Source organism: Chiloscyllium punctatum, chromosome 2 (assembly GCF_047496795.1).
Source record: "Chiloscyllium punctatum isolate Juve2018m chromosome 2, sChiPun1.3, whole genome shotgun sequence".
NCBI lineage: Eukaryota > Metazoa > Chordata > Chondrichthyes > Orectolobiformes > Hemiscylliidae > Chiloscyllium > Chiloscyllium punctatum.
In genome coordinates, this window is record NC_092740.1 from 127003893 (window position 1) to 127029120 (window position 25228).

At 42.6% G+C, this 25228-nt stretch overlaps 1 protein-coding gene across 6 annotated transcripts in view; it reads left to right on the top strand.

Moving 5' to 3' along the window:
* trpm3 (transient receptor potential cation channel, subfamily M, member 3) overlaps positions 1-25228 on the top strand; it is a 561085-nt gene that overhangs the window by 482119 nt on the left and 53738 nt on the right. For all 6 annotated transcript variants that reach the window (XM_072588222.1, XM_072588229.1, XM_072588237.1 and 3 more), the window contains exons 9-12: positions 14847-14919; positions 19651-19751; positions 23374-23508; positions 24774-24824. In XM_072588222.1, coding sequence (XP_072444323.1) covers positions 14847-14919; positions 19651-19751; positions 23374-23508; positions 24774-24824 — 360 coding nt within the window. The remainder of the gene's footprint in view (positions 1-14846; positions 14920-19650; positions 19752-23373; positions 23509-24773; positions 24825-25228) is intronic.

The following is a 25228-nucleotide window of genomic DNA, read 5'->3' on the forward strand; positions in this document are numbered from 1 at the left end:
CATATCTTTGAAACAACACTGCGTATTATTTTAAAATATTGGTTTTATGAAATGAAGTATTACTATAGCTGTAATAAAATCTTGGAATAGTACACCAGAAGAACACAATTCACCCTATCAAAGCTACACAGCTTTTTAAAAATAGATATCTAGAAAGTCCCATTCCCCAACTCTACATTAATTTTCCCTTTCATGTATTTATCCAAAACCATTTGAAGGCTACTATTTAATCTGTATCCACCACTACAGCAGACAGCTCATTCCAATCCTAACCACTCATAAGGTTAAAAAAAAGTTTTACTTATGCTACTTCTGATACTTTTGCCAATCACCTTAAATCTCTGTCCTCAATCAGCTGTTGGAAACAGTCTGTCTGTATTTACTCTATCCAAATCCTTCAGGATTTTGCAAGTGCCCAAGCAGTCAAAAGCTCAGTCACATATTGAGTGATACCTAATGGTGTTGAGCTCATTTCCCAGATTTAATGCCACAAATGCTTCAGGAATTCTTTAATAATTTATTAACCAGCTGTCAGAATATCACAGTGGTACATGAGGAAAAAGTACTGCAAGTGCTTTCAAATTGGAATCAGGAGCAGAAGCTGCTGGAAGTATTTAGTGGAGCATTGCAGAAGGGGAAAAACAGATAACTTAGTCAAGATTTTCACCTCAGAAGCACATTTTCCCTGTTTCTTAAAAGATGTTGAACCATTTTACTGTGTATTTTCATCAAGTTTTGCTTCATACAGCTTTCTGCTTCAAACTTACAGCAGTCTCAGAAAAATAATAATCTTCCTCTTCTAAAGACATTTTTTGATACTGGAGCATTACAATCAATAAATGGAGTATCAACATTGCACAGAATTAAACATCTGACAAACTTGAAGCATGAATAATTCCATCAAGTTTCTCAACACAAAATTATTCTTTTCAAGGAGTTGAGACATGAATATGTTGTATATAAATTACTTCATAAACGTATCAGGTGAAAATTAAAACAGTATTTATTAAAAATTCCTTACTGTAAGGGCTGGTAATGTTTAGTGAAATTAGTGCCCATTTGTAGAAATGCAATTAGAGGTGATTAATGATGAACTTAGTCTTAAATATCTACATGAAGAAGTTATTTTGAAATCATTCCTCTAAATGGCCTTGTGTTGGGTGTTCCTATGTTTGGTTTAAATGGGTTTATTTCTCGCCTGGGTTTTGCAATCACAATTGATGATCCTTTATACTGTTGCTGCTAAATTATTTTTTTTCACATAGTCAGGCATTTTGACAATAAATTTTAAAAACTCCCTTTTGTCAGATTGGGTCCCAGACCAGCAGTTCCTACATATTAAAATGCAAATCCATATTGAGTTAAAAATCCTCCATAGTCTTGTTTCTCCTTATCTTTCAGCCTTCCCCAGACCCACAACCCTTCAAATCCTCTCCACCAATCACTGATTTCCATGCTCCAAAATGAGTGACAGTGTCATAATCTCTAGAATTCCCTACTTCAAAATCATTGCCTCTCTCGCTTCATTTAAGAAGATGCTCATAAACTATTGACTAAAGTTTTATGTGTATTAGCTTGATATGCCCTCATAGGATCCACTGTTAAATATTATCCAATAATGCTCCTGTGTATTGCATTGGAAAATTTTCCAATATAAACTGCACTATAGGAATGGAGTTTATTGTTGTCAAGTGGATATTGAAAAGCCTGACTCCAACTGCAGTGAATTCAACAGGTGGAATTCCAGTTCACACATATTGGATCAAATCTCCTACTCCCTGGATTGTTGGAGACTGTATATATACAATGGACGATGTGTGTTGGTACCCTGTGACTGTCATGATGGGTGAGCCTAGGTGGGAATTTCCAGAGAAGCTTACATTTCTGATGGGAAAAGCCCCTGCTCCTGGGATCCAGCATGAATGTCAGAGTTAGAGACTTGGGATAGCTCCACCGAAATTACCAGGTAATTACCCAGGAAATCTAACCATTGACTTGTGACATTCCATTGCATGACCATTGCAGAATCCAAAATATCAATATCCAGGCAATTACCATTAACCAGAAATTGCATCGAACAGGCCATTTAACTACTGTGATTACAAGAGGAGCTCAAAGGATAGGAATGAATGCAGTGAGTAACTCACCTCCTGCCTCCCCAAAGTCTGTCTGCCACCTACAAAGCACAGGTCAGAACTGTGATGGGATACCGCCTGGATGAATGCACTTCAGTAGCGCTCAGGAAGTCTGGCAGCATCCAGGACAAAGCAGCCAGCTTGACTGGCACCACATCAGCACCTTGAATATTCACTCCCTTCACTACCATGTTCCAGAGCAATAGTGTGTCCTGTCTACAAGCAGGACCGCTTCGACAGCAGGTTCCAAATCTATGACCATTACCATTGAGAAGGACAAGGGCAGCAGATACATAGGAATGCCAGCACCTGCAAATTGCCCTCCAAGTCACACGTCATCCTGTCTTTGAAGTTCCTTCACTGCCCTGGTTCAAAATGCCAGAATTCACTCCCTCACAATACTGTAGGTGTACCTTTAACATAAGGGGATTCAATGGTTTGAGAAGGCAGCGAATCACCACCTTTGGCAGGGCAATTAGAGAATGGCAATAAATGCTGACATAGCCAGTGATACCCACATCCCATGAAGGAATTAAACATCTGGGTAAGTACACAACTGATGCAACCATCAACTCCCTGCCAACTACTTGAACCCTGATCTACTGCTCTGACTTGACTACCCACCTGACCACCTGACTATCCTGCCTTATCAGCCCCAAACTGACTGTCCTTCCTAATCAGACCACAGTCCCAATTTAACCTCTAACAAATACAGCTACTGACTCCACAATAAAACCCAACCACTCCTCCAACCTGTCCTTCCTCGGGGACACCAGACTAGCACCATCATCTAGTGTGACCAGCCACCGTAACTAACGACTAGTCCCAACTACAGAACTAAAACCCCGAACTAGACTTGGCTACCCCTCTCAAGCTGACCCACCTCCCCACTCACTCACCTACCCACTTAGCCACCTCGCCCACCCACTCACTGCACTTTCTAAAGATTATGACCAAGGTATGTTGACATGACTTATACTTCAGTGTGAGAGTTTGTGGCAGAGTGTTAATGTCATTGGACTAATAATCCAAAGGTTAGAATATTGCTCAATGAACATAGATCCAAATTGCACAATTGCAGCTGGTGGAATATGAATTGAATTACTTCAAAAAGTCTGTATTACAGAGCTAGTCTCAATAATTAAACCAGTGTTGATTGTCATAAAGACCTTTCTGATCCACTAGTATCCTTTAATGAAGGAAATCTACCATCCTCATCTGGTCTGGCCTACTGGTGGCAATCTGGTTGACTCTTAACCTCTCTCAAGCGCAATTAGGAATGTGCAGAAAATGGTGGCATTACCAGCAATGCTAACATCCAATGAAAGAACATTTTCTTTAAAAGTTCCATCTCTACTTTTAATAATTATTTCACTGAGCACTTTTTCACAAGTCAGGAGAAACATTTTCTACCTGGTATGTGGAGAACAATGTGTTCATTTTTTGCTCATAAATTATTAAGATGTTCCTTTTCCTGAGATATGTACCAATCAACCTGCTTGAATTGGCACAAAAGCAAAATACTATGGACGCAGGAAATCAGAAATGAAAACAGACATTTCTGGAAGCCTAGAACAGGCCAAATAGTGTCTGTGGAGAGAGAAAGAGAGTCAACGTTTCTAGTTATGAACTTTCGTCTGAACTGGAAAAAAATAAAGTTTGTGAAAGGTTTTATCCAAGTACAGGGGCAAGGAATGAAGGAGAAAGGGAAAGAACAAAAGGGAGTTTTTGCAAAAAGTGGAAGGCAGGAGGAATTAAATGACAAGAAGGGATGATGATGGGGGTCAAAGGAGATTGTAATGGGACAAGTATAGAAAGAAAAGATGGGCTAAAGGAGCTGTGATTGGCCATTGTCACACATCCAAATTAACAGCTCAAATCACTTTGGGCTATTGATATCACTGGATGAACAATGTAGAGTGTCTGCTGAATGGATAAACTTCAATATACATATAGAAGTTAACCCACCAAATAACAGCAGTCCTTCCCTTGTTAGCAGGTTTAATGACTATATTCAGGTTGGACCTGAGGTTGTATTGCCCAGAATGGTACACTTGAGCTCAAGTTACATGAACTTGGAATCTGGGGTCTTTCTGTTTATTATTGGCTGAGTATCCACCAACTTTTAGGTTTGCCCCAGCCGTACTTTTTTATTGAAAAGCTACTTTATAGTGACAATAAATTAAAGAGCTTTAGCACTGTATTTGTACTGAGAAGCTAACTGCTGAGATAACATTTCAGAGCATTTACGTTGGCCCAGCAAGTCTATTTTGGTGTTTATACTCAGCAGAAGCCCCCTTCATCTCATTTTGTCAGTGTGTGCTTCCATGGTGTTCTCTCATTCTTATGTTTATCCAGCTTCCCATTTCTACGACCACCAATAACCAATAGATGCAGTTAACAGCTAAAAAATGTGACACATCAAGATTTCTTGATTGTCATAGGGATCTACAGCACAGAAAAAGGCTCTTTGACCCTTTATGTCCTTGCCAGTCAAAAAGAAAACACCTAACTATTCTAATCCTATCGAACAATAGCGGATGCTAGAGATCTGAAACATAAACAGAAATTGCTGGAGAAATTCAGCAAGTCTGGCAACATCTGTGGGAAGAAAGCAGAGTTAGAAATTTGAATCTGATGATTTTTCATTCTTTAAGCAACTCATTCTTTAAGCAACAAAACAGAATGTCCCCCTTTTTTAGTCCACCTGTCCTTTGTGTCGATATTAATTACTCTAGGTTTAATGCAAGGTGATTCTTAGCTCTCAAGGGTTTATTCCTGTTCTTTTCTCAGCCTGGAATCTTGAAAACTTACTTTTATAGAGGTTTCATTTCCTTAGAGCCTCCCCCCGGCCCAAGGTAGGTGATTCTTCCACCTACATTACAGCAAACTATAGTGACTTTTCTGGCCTCTGGCTGCTCCCTCACTCCTGGTTCCATGCAGATACCAAACTGTGCCTGTGATTTTCAGTGATGTTCTTGGAAAGCCTTGAACCTAATCTGTCAAAGGTTTGCTCTGTGCCTTTCTCCATGACAACATGAGTCATCCATCTAGATAGAAATGTTAATTAACCACTTTCAAATGACCTCTTTTATCTTGGAACTATGTGGATAGTTTAAAACACAGCACTTTTCTAGAGCATTGCAGACTCACAGGATTGAATGGTACATCTTTTTGCTTAAGTGCAAGTTGCATTGAGTTTGTTTTTTGATGGATGCTTGCAGTGAGATCCAGCATATTTTCTTGCCCTATTTTGCCAAATATGGCTCATTAACTAATGAAGGGCTTATGCCCGAAATGTTGATTCTCCTGCTCCTTGGGTGCTGCGTGACCTGCTGTGCTTTTCCAGCACCACACTCTCGACTCTGATCTCCAGCATCTGCAGTCCTCACTTTCTCCCCATGGCTCATTAACTACCTAACCCAACCCAATAGTATCTCTCATGTCCACATTCTATCCCCATCTTACCACATGCAGTTCCCCAAACAACTCACCACTCACCAGAAAACCCATGGATCCTGTTAAAAAGCAGCTGTTCACCTTGATGAGAACTGGCATCCAAAGCTGCCCTGCTTGGATCAAAGATGGACGCAAAGACTTTGGAGGAGAAGATGGGACCATGATTCTCCAACAGGGACCTGGAGGTCCTGCTCAAGGGGATGGTACAAGGAGAGGAGGTCTTCCCCCAGAGGACCAGCAACGGAGGCATGCCACCAGACCAGTTTAGATCAAGGTTGCCACCTGGGTTGGTGCCATCTCTACAGTGCACAAGCATTGCCAGCAGTGTCATTAGAGACAAAAAAAAGGCTGCAGAAGCTGGAGTCCAGAGTAGACCGGCAGGAGGCTGAAAGAACACAGCAAGCCTAGCAGGAGTTGGAGAAAGTTTGGTCCTGAAGGAGGGTTACACCCAAACCATCGCCTTCTCCACCTCCTGATGCCGCCTGCCTTGCTGTGTTCTGTCAGCCTCCTGCCTGTCTACTCAGCAGTGCCATAAGGGCAATTATTTTCACTGTGCTGCCAGGGCAAGTGCTGTTGTCTCTGCTCCCTCACACTCACTCTATCTCTGCTACTTCACCCATCAAAACTCATGGTCCGCCACTTTTAACTATTATTCGCAACATCTTCTCCCACCCGCTCTCTGCAACCCCTCCCAACCTCCCAGGCTACAAACCCAGCACCCCCTCAGTGATGTTTACTCACTCCCTCAGAACATATCACCATTTTCTGATCAACAACACCACCCAATGTGCTATCCACCTGGACCTCCCTTTCTCCCATTCCAGGAGTAGGCAGCCCACAGTAGGCCAGAAGGAGCCTGGCTTGGTGAATGGCTGCCCAACATCAAACTTCTCAGCCGCTCTGAGGAGAGGATCCTGGCCCTTGCAGCAGCAGGAGACTCCAACTGCTCCAAACCGACCCTCTAACTGAGTAACTACCCTTCCTCATTCCAGTGTACTCCTCACATTAACCCTTCAGTTAATGTCAGTCACTGTAGACCACCTCCCACCACTCGTTATGAAGCCTTCCTTCTCTTTTAATCTTGCATGTACTGCCAGCATCTCCACCAGCTCCACAACTAGCTTTCCCAGAAGCCATCTCCTCGACATTGAAGGACCTGAATCCTGAGGATTTAGAGGATGCATCAGCAAAGGCTGTCTCCTATACTCCCTACCTGCTCAGATACTTGACATATTGGTGGCAATGTTAGGCCTTAGAGGTTTTTGAGAGCTCCACCTGCTAAACACCTCACGGCAGCAATTCCACAGCTATCGGAGTAAGTGATGCCCCAGGCCAATGGCACTTGCTGGAGGCCAGGCATCTACTCAGACTGAGAGAAGAGAGGGCCCTGTGATGTTGATAGTCAGGGACTTCATCCGCAGTGCACAGGGAGGAAGAGAAGCAGCAGACAGGAATGTGGGATGCAATGGCCCTCATTACCCAGAAGTTGCAGCAGTGCAGTGAATCATGTGACTGACTGTTGGCCTTCCCTTGGACAGGCTGGCAGCTGCCAGATCCCGTGACCTCACGGGGGTGCTAGAGACACGCGTCAACCTGCATTCCATTGGTTCTCAGGACTGACAGCATGGCAAAGGGGAATGGGAAACCTGGCCCTTCCCATGAACTCCATAGGCTTTGCACCTCCTCAGGTCTCCATCCAACATAGTGATGACAATGCCTGGTGTGGACATACATTTATACCTCCACCCCTTTGAACGCAGTGTGTTGCTGACCATCGACACCATCCTGCTGCATCCCCCCCCTGCCCCCACCCCTGCACCTTGCATGACCCCTGCTCATCCATGTTTTGTTCTTTCTCCTTGCAGATAATATTGTGACCCGTCACAATTGCCACACGCTCTCTCTGCAGCCCCCAATCCCCACGAGTCATCCCCCCACAGCACTGCTTGCATCATCACCCCCATCCTCCCAATTCCCCTTAATTTCTGTGGACGGACCTGACAGGATGACCGTGCCCACCACTCGAAGCATCATAATGGGACAGCCCTGGATGAGAAGTGCTCCGTCCCCAGACTGATGGGTGTACTTCTCCCTGACTGAGTTCTCCCTGCCCCCTGGACCAGACACTCTAGAGCCACAGGGCTGACCATAACACTCGACTGCAGACATATGGAGCTTTTGACTGAAAACATTACAACCAGATGCCTTACCATGACTAGTCCACTGTGCTGCTTGGGGAGTCTTCTCTTGACTTACTGTGATGGGCTTAAAAATGTGTTGCTGGAAAAATGCAGCAGGTCAGGCAGCATCAAAGGAGGTTGGAGTGGGTGAGAGGGGTGGAGAGGTTGATGGGTCCCGATACACCTCCATTTCCCCATCACGAAGACCTCAAAGCCCTCCGCTTCTTCCTTTCCCACCGAACCAACCAGTACCCTTCCACTGACACTCTCCTTCGACTGACTGAACTCTTAACAACTTCTCCTTCCAATCCTCCCACTTCTGCCAAACCAAAGGAGTAGCCATGGGCACCCGCATGGGCCCCAGCTATGCCTGCCTCTTTGTCGGATATGTGGAACAGTCCATCTTCCGCAGCTACACTGGCACCACCCCCCACCTTTTCCTCCACTACATTGATGACTGTATCGGCGCTACCTCGTGCTCCCACGAGGAGGTTGAACAGTTCATCCACTTTACTAACACCTTCCACCCCGACCTCAAATTTACCTGGACCACCTCAGACTCCTCCCTCCCCTTCCTAGACCTCTCCATCTCTATCTCAGACGACCGACTCAACACGGACGTATACTATAAACCGACTGACTCCCACAGCTATCTAGATTACACCTCTTCCCACCCTGCCCCCTGTAAAAACGCCATCCCATATTCCCAATTCCTTCGCCTTCCCTGCATCTGCTCCCAGGAGGACCAATTCCAATACCGAACAACCCAGATGGCCTCCTTCTTCAAAGACCGCAATTTCCCCTCAGACATGGATGACAATGCTCTCCACCGCATCTCCTCCACTTCCCACTCCTCTGCCCGTGAACCCTGCCCCTCCAATCGCCATCAGGACAGAACCCCAATAGTCCTCACCTACCACCCCACCAACCTCCAGATACATCGGATCATCCTTCATCATTTCCACCACCTCCAAACGGACCCCACCACCAAGGATATATTTCCCTCCCCTCCCCTATCAGCATTCCGGAAAGACCACTCCCTCCGCGAATCCCTTGTCAGATCCACACCCCCCACCAACCAAAACTCCACTCCCGGCACCTTCCCCTGCAACTGCAAAAAATGCAAAACTTGCGCCCACACCTCCCCTCTCACTTCCCTCCAAGGCCCCAAGGGATCCTTCAATATCCATCAGAAATTCACCTGCACCTCCACACACATCATTTCCTGCATCAGCTGCACCCGATATGGCCTCCTATACATTGGGGAGACAGGCCGCCTATTTGCGGAACGTTTCAGAGAACACCTCTGGGACACCCGGACCAACCAACCCAACCACCCCTTGGCTGAACACTTTAACTCCCCCTCCCACTCCACCAAGGACATGCAGGTCCTTGGCCTCCTCCATCACCAGACCATGGCAACACGACACCTGGAGGAAGAGCGCCTCATCTTCCGCCTAGGAACCCTCCAACCACAAGGGATGAATGCAGATTTCTCCAGCTTCCTCATTTCCCCTCCCCCCACCTTTTCTCAGTCCCAACCCTCAGACTCAGCACCGCCCTCTTGACCTGCAATCTTCTTCCCGACCTCTCCGCCCCCACCCCCTCTCCGGCCTATCACCCTCGCTTTAACCTCCTTCCACCTATTGCATTCCCAACGCCCCTCCCCCAAGTCCCTCCTCCCTTTTATCTTAGCCTGCTTGGCACACCCTCCTCATTCCTGAAGAAGGGCTTATGCCCGAAACGTCGATTCTCCTTCTCCTTTGATGCTGCCTGACCTGCTGCACTTTTCCAGCAACACATTTTTAAGCTCTGATCCCCAGCATCTGCAGTCCTCACTTTTTACTGCGATGGGACCCTCCAAGGACTTTGATGTGGTCAATTCCCCTAATACTTTGAGATACAGCCCCCTGTTTGCTGCACATAGAATGTGTTTGCTGCGTAAGCTGCTAGCAAAGGATACCAGTGTAATGTTGACGTATCACTCTGCTGCACATCAAGGTGTCTGTCCCCTTTGACTGAGGACATGCTGAGCAGCAAGGCAAGCTGCCTGGGTGTGTGCGACTGTAATCATTGGCACAGCCCGGTAAGGCATGGATACCATGAGCACAAAGGTAGGCATTAAGTAAGAAACCAGTAAGAAAACAAGTAAGCAACCCTGAGATGTAGCCTGGTCCAATCTGTGAGCTGGGTGTCTCTCCGTTGGCGCAATGTAAAAGGATCCTTGCAGCAGCCTTTTGATGCAAGGTGCCTGTGCAACCTGTAGTGCAGGTCTGTGCTTCCTAAGCCACCTGCAGATGTATGGGAGAGGTGCCATGACAGTTGTGAGGAGTTGGCAAATGTCAGATGTCAACCATCAGTGGATGAGGGGTACATGTGGCTGGTGCCGGTATATTGTGCCCTAAGATGCTCTTTGGGCCTGATCAAAATGGAGACAGTTTGCAGCCAACAGTGAGTTGATGTCGCCAGTCAACGTCCAAGTCGACATTTAGCTTTGTTAGGTAAAATAGGAAGCTGAATATTAATGAGGTGAGATCAGGTATTAAGAAGGTACTTAACAATCTATAGTCTCCCTTTACCATTTGGCAAAAGCATAAAAGATGGCATGAGGTACTTGGATGTTGAGGTGGGCCTGACCAGACTTCTCATCTGATTCTCCCACAAAGCTCACCATGGTCCACATCACTCAGCCCCTACCCGATTCTGCCTGCACTGTCAACTGGAACTACACAGGCTGCTGCCATTGTCTCCAAGTGTAAATATCTCACACTGTCTTCTCAGCAAAGCAGCCCAAACCTCCCTTTGATTTCTAATAATCAAAGCATTCAGACTTCAGAACTAATACCTTGATCCCTGTATTTTACTTCCAATTAAATCCATCCATTCAGCCTTCTCTTTTATAAAGAAGAGTCCCAGCCTGTCCAATATTTATTGATAGATGTAACCTCTTAATTCTGATAACCTTCACATAAATCTTAGTTGCAACACCTGAAATACCTCTGTTTCTTATTTTTCTATCATCACATCCTCAATTAAGGCAGCAACATGTTAAAGTAACCTGAAAGTACAGAGTGTCTTTAATTAGTACTAAGACTGAAGATAAGAGTTCCAGTTGGCATTTTCTGAAATACCCTTCAAAGCACTGTGATTCACCTTGTCATTTGTCACATGCTATAAATTAAACATCGTGAGGTATTTCTCCTGAACGCAGTGAAATTGAATCAACAGAATCTTTTTAATTGAATGGATACATTCTCATCCTGATTTGTCATTGTGAAACGTTTGTTACCTGGTGAGCAAAGACTATCTCTCACAAGGACAGCATTGGGCTTCTTGCTCAGAAACTAAAAAGGCTGGTCACAGAATGTGTTAAATCTACGTATCACAAATACCTTCGATATCACTGGGAAAGTTACCAGCCCAAGGATTGTTCAAAGGATTTAAGAAAGTTTTGTTTTAACTTTTAGAACCTCCGAAAAACAAGAATCAAAATTTTAGGTGATGGCACTATTCAAGGACAGTTCCATCCAGTGGCACAATGCAGAGAGTGCCATTTTGTCCATTCTGTCTGTGCCAATTTTTTTTCAAAGGGTTAATCCAACTGTCCCCCTGCTCTTTCCATATAGCCCAACAAATGCGGATGCTAGAAATCACAAAACAGAAATCGCCGAAACAGCTCAGCAGGTCTGGTAGCATCTGTGGAAAGACGTCAGAGTTAACATTTCAGGTCCAGTGACCCTTCCTCAGAACCCTTCTTACAAATGTTATTCCTTGACAAATGCTTATTGAATTCTCCTTTGCAAAAAAGCACCATTGAACCTGCTTCTTGATTATATAGACTAGATTGTGAGTATACTTTAGGACTTTTCCGAACATATGATAAACACGGTATGGAAGAACATATCTTCTTGTCCCTTCTCCATTCATCTGTCTTTATACGGTTGCATAAGATTGGGAAGTCTTCTCAACCGGTTTACCCTTCTTGGGTTCCCCAGGAAGTGGGTGTTGATTACTACTTATAAGGGTTTGACTCTTTCAATCCATCTAACCACCTTACCATTTTAAGTCAGAAACAAAGAAGCCCATCTTTCCACTTCACAATCTGCTGATTTAACACAGACCGGAGCTCAAATCTGGAAACTTGGAGCAGTCTAGCTCACTCCCACTCTCAGCAATGTACATACCAGCACAAGGTCAGAAGTCACACAACACCAGGTTATAGTCCAACAGGTTTATTTGAAATCACTAGTTTTTGGAGCGCTGCTCCTTCATCAGGTGAAGTTGACTTGTCCACCCAAGTCCAACACTGGCACCTCCACATCATACTGACTAGCACAACCATTAGAGATATTCCAGCTGTGCCTTCTTACATTGATTCTAAAAAAGGAGCTTTCAATATCATTTTGGGCTGAAGGTAAGAACTTTGCAGCATAGAGCCAGGCCATTTGGCCCAACTGGTCTGTGCTAGCCATCATATTCCACTCATGAAAATATTGCATATCTGCAGCACCTTTCATAATGTCTTATTGTGGTCTACAGGGAATGAAATACTTTTTGAAATGTTTTACTATAGAAAATACAGCAAACATGTAGCAAGCTCCCACAAAGAGTAATGTGACATTGATCAGATAATCTGGGCTGAACATTTGTCTTCCTACATAGGTCATGAAATGCTACACCTAGGTCCCTTTTTGCTGTAAAAGCAATTTCTTTGTGCCTTTCCTATCCTACCAATGAGACTTATGCTGGATTGAGATGTTGGGTGCATTATGTGCCCACACATACACCATTTCTGAGGGTGGGGTTCCCATTGTGAACACCACAGCTAAGTTATATTTCCTACTATATACTATTAATATCTGCTAGTGTGATATTGCAAACCCCTGAAGTGAAGAACCTCATTTAAGGGGTCATGACCACTGAGGCAGCCGAACTGTGGAGTCCAGAACATTCAGAAAGGTAAGTGCAATAATGTGTTTCAGTGCAATAATTCATCAATTGAACCATTCTTGGAAAGGTAAGTTGACCAGCATTTGTAATTCTTGATGCATTTTACAGTTCTTTTTCAACTATGAAAAATACCATGACACTCACAAATGTAAAAACAAAAGCCACTTTGCCTCCTCTGTGCTGTTTTATGCTTTGATCTAAATCAATTGACAGTCCTAAATCAATTGTAAAGAAATCCCTGTTTCTGAAACTTAAAAGAATCTTTGCATCTGGTCTCCTCCATTGATTGACAGGCACTCTGCTGTGAACTGAAATGGAACACTCTTTGCTCAGTTTCTGGATTTGTAGCTGGAGTTTTCATCATGACAACTGTCATCATTATGAATGCTAGGCTGAGTTTCAAAAGTTCGTAATAGCCTCTGCTTAGACAATGGTCTATTGATCCCAGAATAAATGAAACATTTATGAGGCTGTTATCACAGAATTTGTCATTGATGTGGCTTTTTGATTGTTTACAAACCTGTTAAGCATGTTAGTGATTTTGATTTTGATCACAATGAGGTAGTTGTTTTTTTTTCCCCAGGATGTACAATCATATATTTGAATCCCAAGTGTTAATGGGTTTTTTCCAATGATTTGAGAGTAATTCCTTGCTAATGCATGATTACTGAGAACCATGCACAATGGATACTGGGTAAGCTGCTGTGGAGGGTACATGGGGGACATGGAGGGTCTTGGTTGACACAAGGGGGTACAGGGAGATATTTTCGATCTGAGGGGGCATGGTTGTGAATGGGGTGTGGTGAGGTTTAGGGCTCAGCTAGGCAATGTTGAGCTGTCCTCAGCTAGGCAAGGTTGAGAAGTAGGTTGCTGTGTCAGAGAATTGTGGGGTTCTTCTAACCAGCACATATGTTGTCCCTCTAAGTTCCATCATGGCTGTACTGTGAACCAAACTCCTATATGAAAAGGTAAAGATCCTGACCAAAGTCATACCTGGATCAAGCTTCAGAAAGTGCACAGGTTAGGTTTCATCAAGCCAACACAAAAACACAGGTTTCTGCCTTTTCTCACTACGTTAATGGAGGGACAGATATTAATCAAGGCTGCTCTTCTTTACAACAATGCCACATGATCAAAGGGCAGATGGATTTTGTTTCAGGTCGCCGTTAAAAGATGGCTCTTCTCACAATATAAATCTCTCTCATTATTGCATGAGGTCAGGGTAGATTTTGATGCCTCTGGAGTGAGATTTGAATCCAAACCCTCCTCTGATTTAGAAGCAAGACAGCTACATGCTGAGCTATTGCAGAACAGTAAACTGGAGGGCCAGAGTTTTCAGTGGTATTCTGGCCAGTACTTATCCCTCAACCAACATCATAAGAAACAGGTGAGATACTCATACTTACCTTGCTTTTAGTTGGACATCAGTGTTAAAAATAGACTCTTGAAGGAATTAATGCTGTTGACCAACTCCTTCAAGAAAGAAAATATCAAAAAGACACATGGAAACTACTGCTACAGCTGGGATAATGATGGATTCAGGGATAAGTAAGACTCATCTGATGTAGCAAGTAGGAGTTTGGGGTATTAATGTATAAATTGGGGTTTCCGATCTTCCAGGATTTGGATATTAATCTCATGGGCACTGCTGGGAGGAAAACTCAAAAGGGATGCATCAAAAATAATTTTTTAAAAATTTTCTTCCAATGCATTTGTTTATCATGCAAAGATGCATTAGATATGGGGAAAATAGGCTGTTTGATTGTTATCTAATTGACAGTTATGAATCAATCAAAAAATCTGCTTGTTTCTCAATTGACCATGAGATTGTCAGATACAATTCTTTGTGTGACCAATGGCAAGAATATGAAAATGGGGCCATTTGAGGCAGAAGGTCACAGGTTGAAACCTTCAGGAACCCCAGTGTAATTGGATAGAGGATGCAGCCTTTCAGTTCCAAATCATGGCGCATATATAAATGGTCTGCAGTCAGATCAATATTGCTATCTTCATTCATACCTGGTTTTGTTAATATACAAGTACCTTCCTCTTGAAAATCCTGAGTTTGTACAGTTTAGTCTCAGTGTACACAATAATGGCTTATTCCTCAATCATTTTTCAGATTACTGTCTTCAGGATGGGATCAGAGGGACATCAGGACATTGATCTAGCCATTCTAACAGCACTCCTGAAAGGTAAGACAGCTTGCTGCATTAATTGGGCTTGATGTGTGGAATTACTTCTCTCTTGCTGATGCACTTTTGTTTTCCTGTCACCTTCTGAAATCTCTGCACTTTCTCCAATTGTAGCCCAATTCCCTTCACTCCATCACAGGTGACCATGCCTGTAGATGCCTGGCCATAAGCTCTGGAATTCCCTTGTTAAACTTTACCATCTCTCCACTTTGTTCGCTAAAAGCTATCTTTAATGATCAACCCGTCAGTCACCTGTTCTAATTCCTTCTTACGTGTCTTGGTGGCAAACTTTGTACGATAGCTCTCCCAGGAGTTGCCCTTTGGGTGTGTTTCTGCATTAAAGGCACTATGTAAGTGCAGGTTTTTGTTATCTCTGTGTTGTTCATTGTTGCACATTTCTCTATTCCACAGACAGGGAAGAGAGCAATGAATCTGAGCAAATCATTCTACTAAATGTTCAGCAGAAGTCACTTCGTTCATCAGTTATTTTTATAGCTGTCATCAATCCTTTCATTATTCTAATTATTGTTATATAAAAACCATGTTATTGCTAAAAATGCAATCAATTCAGTGTAGAAAATGAGTCCTTCATAAAGTTTGGTAATACCTTCACATTATCTGTAAAATGTTAACAACATTCAAACATTTAATCATCATAATAAGCCTTTTATCTGGGTCAGCATATTCTATATATTGTATAATATTCAACTAGAGTGTTAAAGGATTTCTGTGAAAGAATATGGTGTTGGATTAGTTGACATGCTTCACAGTTTCCTCATGTAAATTAAATGAGATTTGGAGACAGTCAATTGTGTGAGACCGAAATCACGTTTTCTTCATTGATTTATGGGATGTGCATGTCCCTAGACAGGTCAGCATTTATTTCCTATCCCTAATTGCCCAGAGGACAGTTAAGAGTCAACCACATTGCTGAGGGTCTGGAGTTCACATATAGACCAGAAGACATTAAAAGATATTGGAAGATATTTGTGAATCAGATGTGTTTTTTTGAAAATTGACAATGGTTTTGTGATCTTAATTTCAGATTTTAAAAAAATTGAATTCAAATTTCGACATCTGCCATGGTGGGATTCAAACCCAGATCCCCAGAAAATTAATTAACTGGCATTTATTAATAGTTTAGCCATAATATCACTGACCATCCAAATTCAAGGTACAACTTAAACATATTGTATGCTATCAAGAAAGTCCCATGGGAAGGTATGAACATGTTAACTCTTAATATTATACACCTTCAAATTAACTTAGAGTTTGATTTTAAAACTGCATGAGATATGACCTAGGCAGAGAGAGAGAGGAATATCTGTCTCAAAGACTATTGTGGGAGAAGAGGGCATAGGTTCATCGGACACTGGGGAAAGCAGAAACTGTACAGATGGGATTGTCTCATGCTGAGTTTTCTTGCCAGCTGCACAACTGGGAATCAGAGAGGATTTTAAACTAGCTAGTAGTGAAAAAGGATTAAATTTGGGAAGAATCAAAGAGTTGAGACAAAACAAAAGAGAGAGGTATTAAAATTGGAAATGATAAACAGATTGAGACAAGAAGGACTGGAGAATACAAATCTAAGTGTAAGTCAATAGCTAAGACTAGAGGTTACGAAAAGGAGAGAACCAAAATCTCTGCATCTGAATGCATGTAGTATTCAAAATGCAACATATGAGCTGAGAGTGCAAATAGAAATAAATAAGTATGATTTGATGGCCATTACACTCACTTAGCTGCAAAATAACATTGAATCAGTTGTGAATACTGATGGGTTCAGCACATTTTGGTGCGTTAGGAAACTAGGAAATGATGACACTGTGTAAGCTAATGATGCTATTAGCACAAGAGAGAGAGAGAGAGAGAGAGAGATGACCTAATTCAGGAATGTGGAAATAGCTTGGGTAAAGATGAGAAATGATAAAGGCAAGAACTTGTGGAAATGATACAAAGGGCCCTAACAGTAACTCCACTTTAGGGTAGAACATGAAGGAAAGCATGATAGCACAGCAATTCCCATGAGAGATTTTAATCAATGTATCAATGGGTAATGTCAGATGGGGGTGGCATGGTGGATCAGTGCTGCCTCACAGTTCAATTCCAGCCTCAGGTGACTGCCTGTGTAGAGATTGCACATTCTCCCCATGTCCGTGTGGGTTTCCTCCAGGTGCTCCGGTTTTCTCCCACAATCCAAAGATGTGCAGGTCAGGTGAATTGGCCATGCTAAATTGTCCATAGTGTTAGGTGCATTAATTAGAGAGAAATGGATCTGGGTGGATTACTCTTTGGAGGGTCGGTGTGGACATGTTGGGACAAAGGGCCTGTTTCCACACTGTAGGGAATTTAATCTAGGAAAACAATAGCCCAGATACCAATTTTGAATGCTTTCGAGATGGACTCTTGCTGGGCGGCACAGTGGTTAGCACTGTTGCCTCACAGTGCTAGAGACCTGGGTTCAATTCCCGCCTCAGGCAACTGACTGTGTGGAGTTTGCACATTCTCCCCGTGTCTGCATGGGTTTCCTCCCACAGTCCAAAGATGTGCAGGTCAGGTGAATTGGCCATGCTAAATTGCCCGTAGTGTTAGGTAAGGGGTAAATGTAGGGGTATGGGTGGGTTGCGATTCGCCGGGTCGGTGTGGACTTGTTGGGCCGAAGGGCCTGTTTCCACACTGCAATGTAATCTAATCTAAACATGATAGGGAGCCAACCAGACAGCAAGCTATACTAGGCGTGTTATTGTGCAAAGAGATAGGATGAACTCGGTATCTTTGTGAGTAGAGTTTTCCCATTTTCAGTGAGTTGGTGTCCAATCTACCATGACCTGCAGTGACTTACCTTTCACACTTCCTATCTTCCCATGGAGTAATTGGACTATGCTCTCCTCCAACCTCTGTCAAGACAGCTGGAACCAGAAAACTCCCTCCAACAAGAAGACAGACCTCACTCATAAATAAATATAATGCTTGTGAAAATAAAGTACACTACCTGAATAATTCCCAGTCAACACCACTACTTACTTGAAAGCTCAACCAGACAATTTCAAAAGACACCTCCGAACATCACCGCGTGTGTCTTTTGTGTTATTTACATAACAGTAATTGCTGACTTCAGAGAGATTAATTTATCTACAGAGGTGTTAACTGCTTTGTCAGCTTCATAAATAAGTTTCTAGGGAATTAAAGTGCAATAAAATCTAAACAGATTTGTTTTGAAAGATCATGTGTTTACAGTGCAAAGGTGCAAGCCCTGATCAGTCACCCTTTGTCAGCAATGTGCATCAAATGAGACTATTGATTAGATCTCTCCTAATTAATGGTAGCTGGTATCTTTATACCGTAAAATTATATACACAGCAATAAGCACAAGGGAAATAAACAATGATTAAAACTCAACATGTGCACAGAACTGAAATTTTGAAAACATTCAGGTAACTGTGTTGGTTAAGAACCATAGTTAATTAGGATTGTTCACAACACTGACATTCAGACAGATTTCCCTGTCTAACTTCCCATCTGACAGATTTCCCTGTTTGATTGTCAGATTTCAAGAAAATGTACCTCCTCCCCCATCTAATTTCTGAAAGACATTCCAAAGTGACTGTTAGCTGTGGCTCAGTAGGTAGCACACCCTCCTCTGAGGCACGAGGTTGTGGTTAAAGTTCCATGAAATGGACGCTCATCTAAAAATCTGAGGCCCATATCTCCCATCCACATAAAATCTCATTCTCCCACTGCCTTTGTACTAGATGACCAACATCATTTCACAGTCTGGCATCACTTTAGTTTTAACATGTCCAACCTTGTGTCGAAGTTCTCTCCATAGTCTCACTTCCCTCTATCTCTGGAACTACCTCCAGTCCTCTAACATCTCTCCAGTTCTGGCATCTTGAACATTCTCAACTACCATCACTCCCATCTTTGGTGAGTGGGCCTTAAGATCTGGGAGTTCTCTCGCTAAACTTTCTCCACCTTTTAGATGCCCATCAAAATGTCCTCTACCTAAGCCCAGTACCCTCTTATTTGGCAATTGGTGTTAAACCTTTGGCTAAAGATGTTGTGAACCTTGAAAGGGTTCAGAAAAGCTTTACAAGAATGTTGCCAGGGTTGTGGGATTTGGGCTACAAGGAGAGGCTGAATATGCTGGGGCTTTTTTCCCCCTGGAGCATTGGAGGCTGAGGGGCTAGCCTTGTAGAGGTTTATAAAATCATGAGGGGCATGGATAGGATAAACAGGCAAGGTCTTTTCATTAGGTTGGGGAAGCCCAGAACTAGAGGGCATAGATTTATGGTGAGGGGGGTAAGATATAAAAGAGACCTAATGGGCAACTTTTTCACACAGAGGGTGGTGCGTGTATGGAATGAGCTGCCAGAGGAAGTGGTGGAGGCTGGTACAATTGCAACATTTAAAAGGCATCTGGATGGGTATATGAATAGGAAGGGATTAGATGGATATGGGCCGGGTGCTGGCAGATGGGACTAGTCTGGGTTAAGATATCTGGTCGGCATGGACAGGTTGGACCGAAGGGTCTGCTTCGTTTCTGTACATCTCTATGACTCTAATAATACTCTCATGAAGTGCTTTTCGGAGCATTTTACAACATTAAATATCTTAAAATATGTTAAATACGACAGCTGATCAGAAGAAGTGCTGAAGAAATTTGCAGCGAGAATGTAGAGCCAATGACTGAGTGCTGTTAACCCTTGTTCCCATTTGTTTTGTAAACAGGGGCCAATGCTTCAGCACCAGACCAGCTCAGCTTGGCTTTGGCCTGGAACAGAGTAGACATAGCTCGCAGTCAAATATTTATTTATGGACAACAGTGGCCGGTATGGTAAATAATTTGTTTCACATTTTGTTTCCAAAATACAATATATACATTGCACGTGTTATATTTTCATTGATTCACTATTTATTAAACGATACACATTTTTGACATATTTTTCCTTTACATGCTAGACATTTCAAATCTTTCATCCTTATTGAGCCTGATATTCCAATGGCCAGACAGTCATAACAGCATAGACTGGTGTTGTGCAACAGGGCAATGCAGTTGACTTTAATGGAACTGCCCAGGAAATTGAAAATCTCAATGAACAATCCCAGAAGCCTCGGATAAAAAAACCCCTTAAGGTTGGAGATTTTGGAAGATTCCAACTCACATATTTACTCAGAAAAAGTTGAGATCCCTCCCCATCCCCCAACCTGACCCAACACTACTCCCCCAATCCCCTGACCTGACTTGACACCTCCCCATCTCCCACCCGATTTTAATCGAAGCTTCCCCTCAGGAAATTGGCAGGCATAGGTTAAATGCTTGTTATACAGACCAATTTATTTCACTGTCACACTCACTTAACCTTGAATAGAGTATTGTGTTTGATTCTGGACCTTGCATCTTCAGAAGGATCTGAAGGCATTATAAGAGGGTGCAGAAAAGACTTACAACAATGTTTCTGGGAATGAGGATAGATTTGTGAAGTTGAGATGCTACCTCTTGGAAGGTTTAAGGTGATTGGCACAAAAAAAAGGGCAGCCATGAGGAAACCTTTATTTTAAATCACAGCAGGTAGTTAGGATGTGGAATGCACTGCCTGAAAATGACATGCTTCTGACATGCCTTTGAAAATCAAACTGTCGAAAAAAAACCTTGTCATTACTGTCGGGAAAAGGGAGCAAAGTGCTGACATTGGCTCAATGGGAAAAATGGCCTCCTTTTCATATCCAACCATTCTATGAGTCTACAGAAGGCTTTCAGGAGAAATGGGGTTAGGAATATCAATCATTAGATTGGATCAGTTGGGTTTGCCAACCCTCCAGCGCCCTGGAGACTGGAATTTGAAAATTGTCTCCAGGAAACGCATCCAGCACGAAGGAAAATTGTGTGACTCGTTTCAGATTTATTGAACAATTTCATAAGGTTATTTCTGACTGAAGGAAAGGTGATTTGGTGGATGTTGAAGAACTAGCCATCAGGAAAATTTTTAGTTTTCCAACTGGCCATGGGAAGGTGGGGCGCCAGCAACTGGATACGTTTGGTGTCTAAAGGTGGGAGTGTGGGGCAACTTTTATTATTATGTTGCAATAATTCTGACAAAAAGGGAAAATTCTGAAACTTCCTTCATTGCTTAAAAGGTGATCCTGTTAAATCTGTTTCTTTGCCGTCTTCTTTGAAGTCTAATCTGGTTTAAGTAGGAATGCTGTGGCATGGTAAACAGCCAATCAGCCCATCCTTCTTGTGTCAGCTCTTTTGAAAGGGCTATCAACTTAATCTCACTCTCCTTTGCTGTTTCCTCACAGCCCTGAATTTCTTTCTTCTTCAAATACTTATTCCATTCCCCTTTTTAAAGTTACTGTTGAATATTTTCAATCAGTATATTCCAGATCCCAACTGCTGAAGCAAAACTATTCTTCCTCATCTCACCCTGTTTTTTTTCTGCCAGTAGCCAAACATTTCTGACACTGGTCACAGTGCCCCTGCCAGCAGAAACAGTTTTCATCTATTCATCAAGTTCCTTGTTCCTGCTATTTCCATTACTCGCTCTGTCCCAAAAAAATGGTTCAATATCTTAGGAAACACCGCCCTCTACAGTTTAATGAGTATATTGCGGTCAGTGCATTAAAAGTGAAAGATTTGGACAATGTCCTTCATGGCTTTATTTAGCACCTGTCATGTTTGTGCAATGTAGCTAAACATTCGCGTCTGTCACAGTTTGACAACAATGAGTCAGAATAGTTAGAAGTCCCTAATGATGCTTTAAATTAAGAATTAGAGCAACAGGGCTATAATTCTGCCCATCTGGTCTACAGGCCAGTATTTATCCTCCACACGATCCTCCTCACACCCCTTTCATCTTACTCCATCAGCATACCTTTCTAACTTTTCTCCTTCGTGTACTTATCCAGATTGCCATTAAAATGCATCAATGCCATTTACCTCAATACTCTCTGAATTTGTCAGAGAGTATCTCATATTTCTGACACAGTTCTAATTAACACCCACAAGTGGAAACATATTTTCAACAATTGCCCCATTAAAAACCTTTCTTTATTTTTAACAGCTTCCATCAGATCACTGCTCCACCTTAGCTTTCCTGGAGAAAAGAGCCTCAGTCTGTTCATTCTTTCCTGATAGGTATAACCTGTCAGTTGGAATTGAAACTAAGACAGTCTGTCCTGCAACTCTTTGTCTCTCCTCCAAGTTTGAAGACTGGAAACCATCACGTTAATGAAACATCTTCATTGCATCAAGTCAATGAGATAATAAAACAGCACTCTGCAGGGTATGTGAGATAGAAATAGCATTCATAACATCATATACATCCCATAAACTCCTCATGTATCTTGAATGCTTCCACAAGGCTTACTTAGGTCAATTCAAAAATTATTGCCAGTATTGTTTCATTTATGTAATTACTTACATCCTCCACATAGAGCGGTATTATGTCAACACTTTGTAACTCTATCAGCTTTCAATCAGTCTGTGCAGTAACATCTATTTATTCGCAAATGGGTATGTTTGGAGTTCATCTCCATTCTATTTTTCATTTAAACCCTTTGTAACACAAACCTACTGTAATCAGGTTCCCTCCCTACAATCATTTGTCTTACTTACTGTATTCTAGCTATATTCCTAATCACGACTTAATGGAAAATCAAAGATGTAATGTCTCAATTGCCTGAATCATAGAACTATTACAGTACAGAAGGACACCATTAAGCCATTGTGTCCATGCTGAAGAAGAAATTCAGTTTGGTGTCAATCCTCCATCATTTCTCTGTAGCCCCTCCTCTTCAGAAAATTCTCTCTTGGAAGCCAATTTGAATCTGTCTCCACTCTCCAGCAGCACAGATCCTAAGGATTTGCTGTGCAAATAAATTTTTCCTTATGTCACCATCACTCCCTTTGCCAATCATCTTAAATCAGTGCCCTCTGTTACTCAAACCTCCCACAAATGGGAACAGTTTTCCTCCCTATCAACTCTATGAAGGGCCCTCATTAAATTTGAATATTTCTATAAATCTTCTTTCAACCCTGTCTTCTTCAAGAATGAATCTGCTCCTCCAATCGATCTATGGGAACTGAAGTTTCTCATCCTGGAATCATTCTAGTGAACCTTTGCTACACCCTCTTTCGTGCCTTCACACTCTGTGGTGCTTAGAATTGATTATCATCCTCTAGCCAAGGACAGAATGTTGTTTGATACAGATTGATCATTTCTTGATCTTGCAGGACTAACACACAATGACATGTTTTAAAACTTAATTCTGACTATCCTATCTGGTACCCCTTTACTTACATGTACTACATTTGCACAAATAAGGCCCCCAAAATTCTAGACATTGCCACTCTTAAGTGAGATTGGCTTGTGAAGAGTTTATATGAGGTACAGACTGAATATGATGCCTTTGGTACCATTGGAGATGGATCTATTTGCTGTTGGTATTTAGGTGGGCTCCCTGGAGCAGGCCATGCTTGACGCTCTAGTTTTGGATCGTGTTGACTTTGTGAAGTTGCTGATTGAGAACGGGGTGAGCATGCATCGCTTCCTCACCATCTCCAGGCTTGAAGAACTCTACAACACAGTGAGTAATTCATCAAAACGCTCATCATTCACAATCCAGCTTATATGATGCTAAAAAAAAATCAGTTGTCTACTCTAAAGGTGCAGCATTTAGCAAAGCCTCAGCAACACCCAATGAACTCTTTTTGAAGTGTCATTATGACTGTAAAGTGGGAAACATGGCAGTCAACTTGCCCTCCTACAAACAGCAATGTATTATTGACCAGACAATTTGCTTTTCTATGTATGCTGATTTAGGGATAAATATCAACCAGGATAGTAGGGGGAGTAATACTCCATTCTTCTCCAAACTAGCTTCATAGAATCTTTTACATCTTGAGATTACAAGTGGGGCATCAGTTTAAGATTTCAGCTGAAATAGGGAATCTCTGATGGTACGGCATTCCCTGTGTACTGCACTAGAAGTGTCAGCTTGAATGTTAGTCTGGAAGGAGTCTTGAGAAAGACTTTAATCCATTTGCTTTGAGCCACTAATGCTACTCACAGAGCTACAGCTACCACTCTAACTGGGCTGCTTGACGTCCAATTGAAAAGCATGCTATAAGCCTGCTGAGGTTTATTGTTCATAGGGCCACAGAATCCCTACAGTGTGGAAGCAGGCCATTCGGCCCTTGGGGCTGCCCTTCAGAACAGCATCCCAACTGGACCCACCCCATCACCCTGCATTTCCCACAGCCAATCCATCTAATCTGCACATCTTTGGACAGTGGGAGGAAACTGGAGTACTCAGACGGAACCCACGCAGACATGGGGAAAATGTGCAAACTCCACACAGCCAGTCCCTGGAATTGAGTCTAGGTCCCTGACACTGTGAGGCAACAACACTAACCACTGAGCCACTGTGCCACCCAAACCATAAGGTTCAACACCTGGTCACCATTGCTGAGACTAGCTTTCAATTCCAGTCAGTTCCAGTTTTTAATGCACTGAATTTAAATTCCTCCAGCTGGCATTGTGGGATTTGAACCCAGGTCCCTCCAAGCATTAGCAATGGTTTCTGCATTACAAATCCATTGACATTCCCAATATACTACCGTGTCCCCTATTGTTATGAACCTCCTCATCCAGTTCCATTGCAGTGCCACTCAGATTCATATGGTGAATATCCTATGTGGTGCCTCATTCAAGGATCGAGTGGTCCAGCTTTTAGCTTTACATTTTGCGAAGTGGGTATGGTAACTCTGCCACTGAGATCTCACTGAAACAGCAATGTAACTGTCAGATTCTCTTTGCAAACTCTGCTGATTTCATTGTCATCTGTTTCAGAGACACGGTCCACCAAACACTTTGTACCAGCTCGTCAGGGATGTTAAAAAGGTAGGCTGTGGTATAAGGTAGGTCAGAAAATTATTGTACTTCATAGAGATGTCCCATACAATGCATCCATCATGTTCACCATCTCGTTTATTTTCCAGGAAGGAATATCACTGATTAGGATCTTTTTTTGGATTTAGAGTTGTCAGTGATGGGGCATGGAATGCTCCTATTCATGACTGTTCGGTGTCATCAACAACCAGTCCTCATGGTATTGCAGTAGAGTACAGTTCCCTCTGCACATGTTCCCACCTTAACCACAAACACAAAACCTGACACCTCCATTTCTAATATCAGCCATTCTGTGGCCTCTTTAATGAGGCATTTTATCAAGGAAAATGGAGCTAAGGCAAGTAAATGGATTTAGTTGCAGATCAGCCATAATCTAATTGAATGGCAGTGTAACA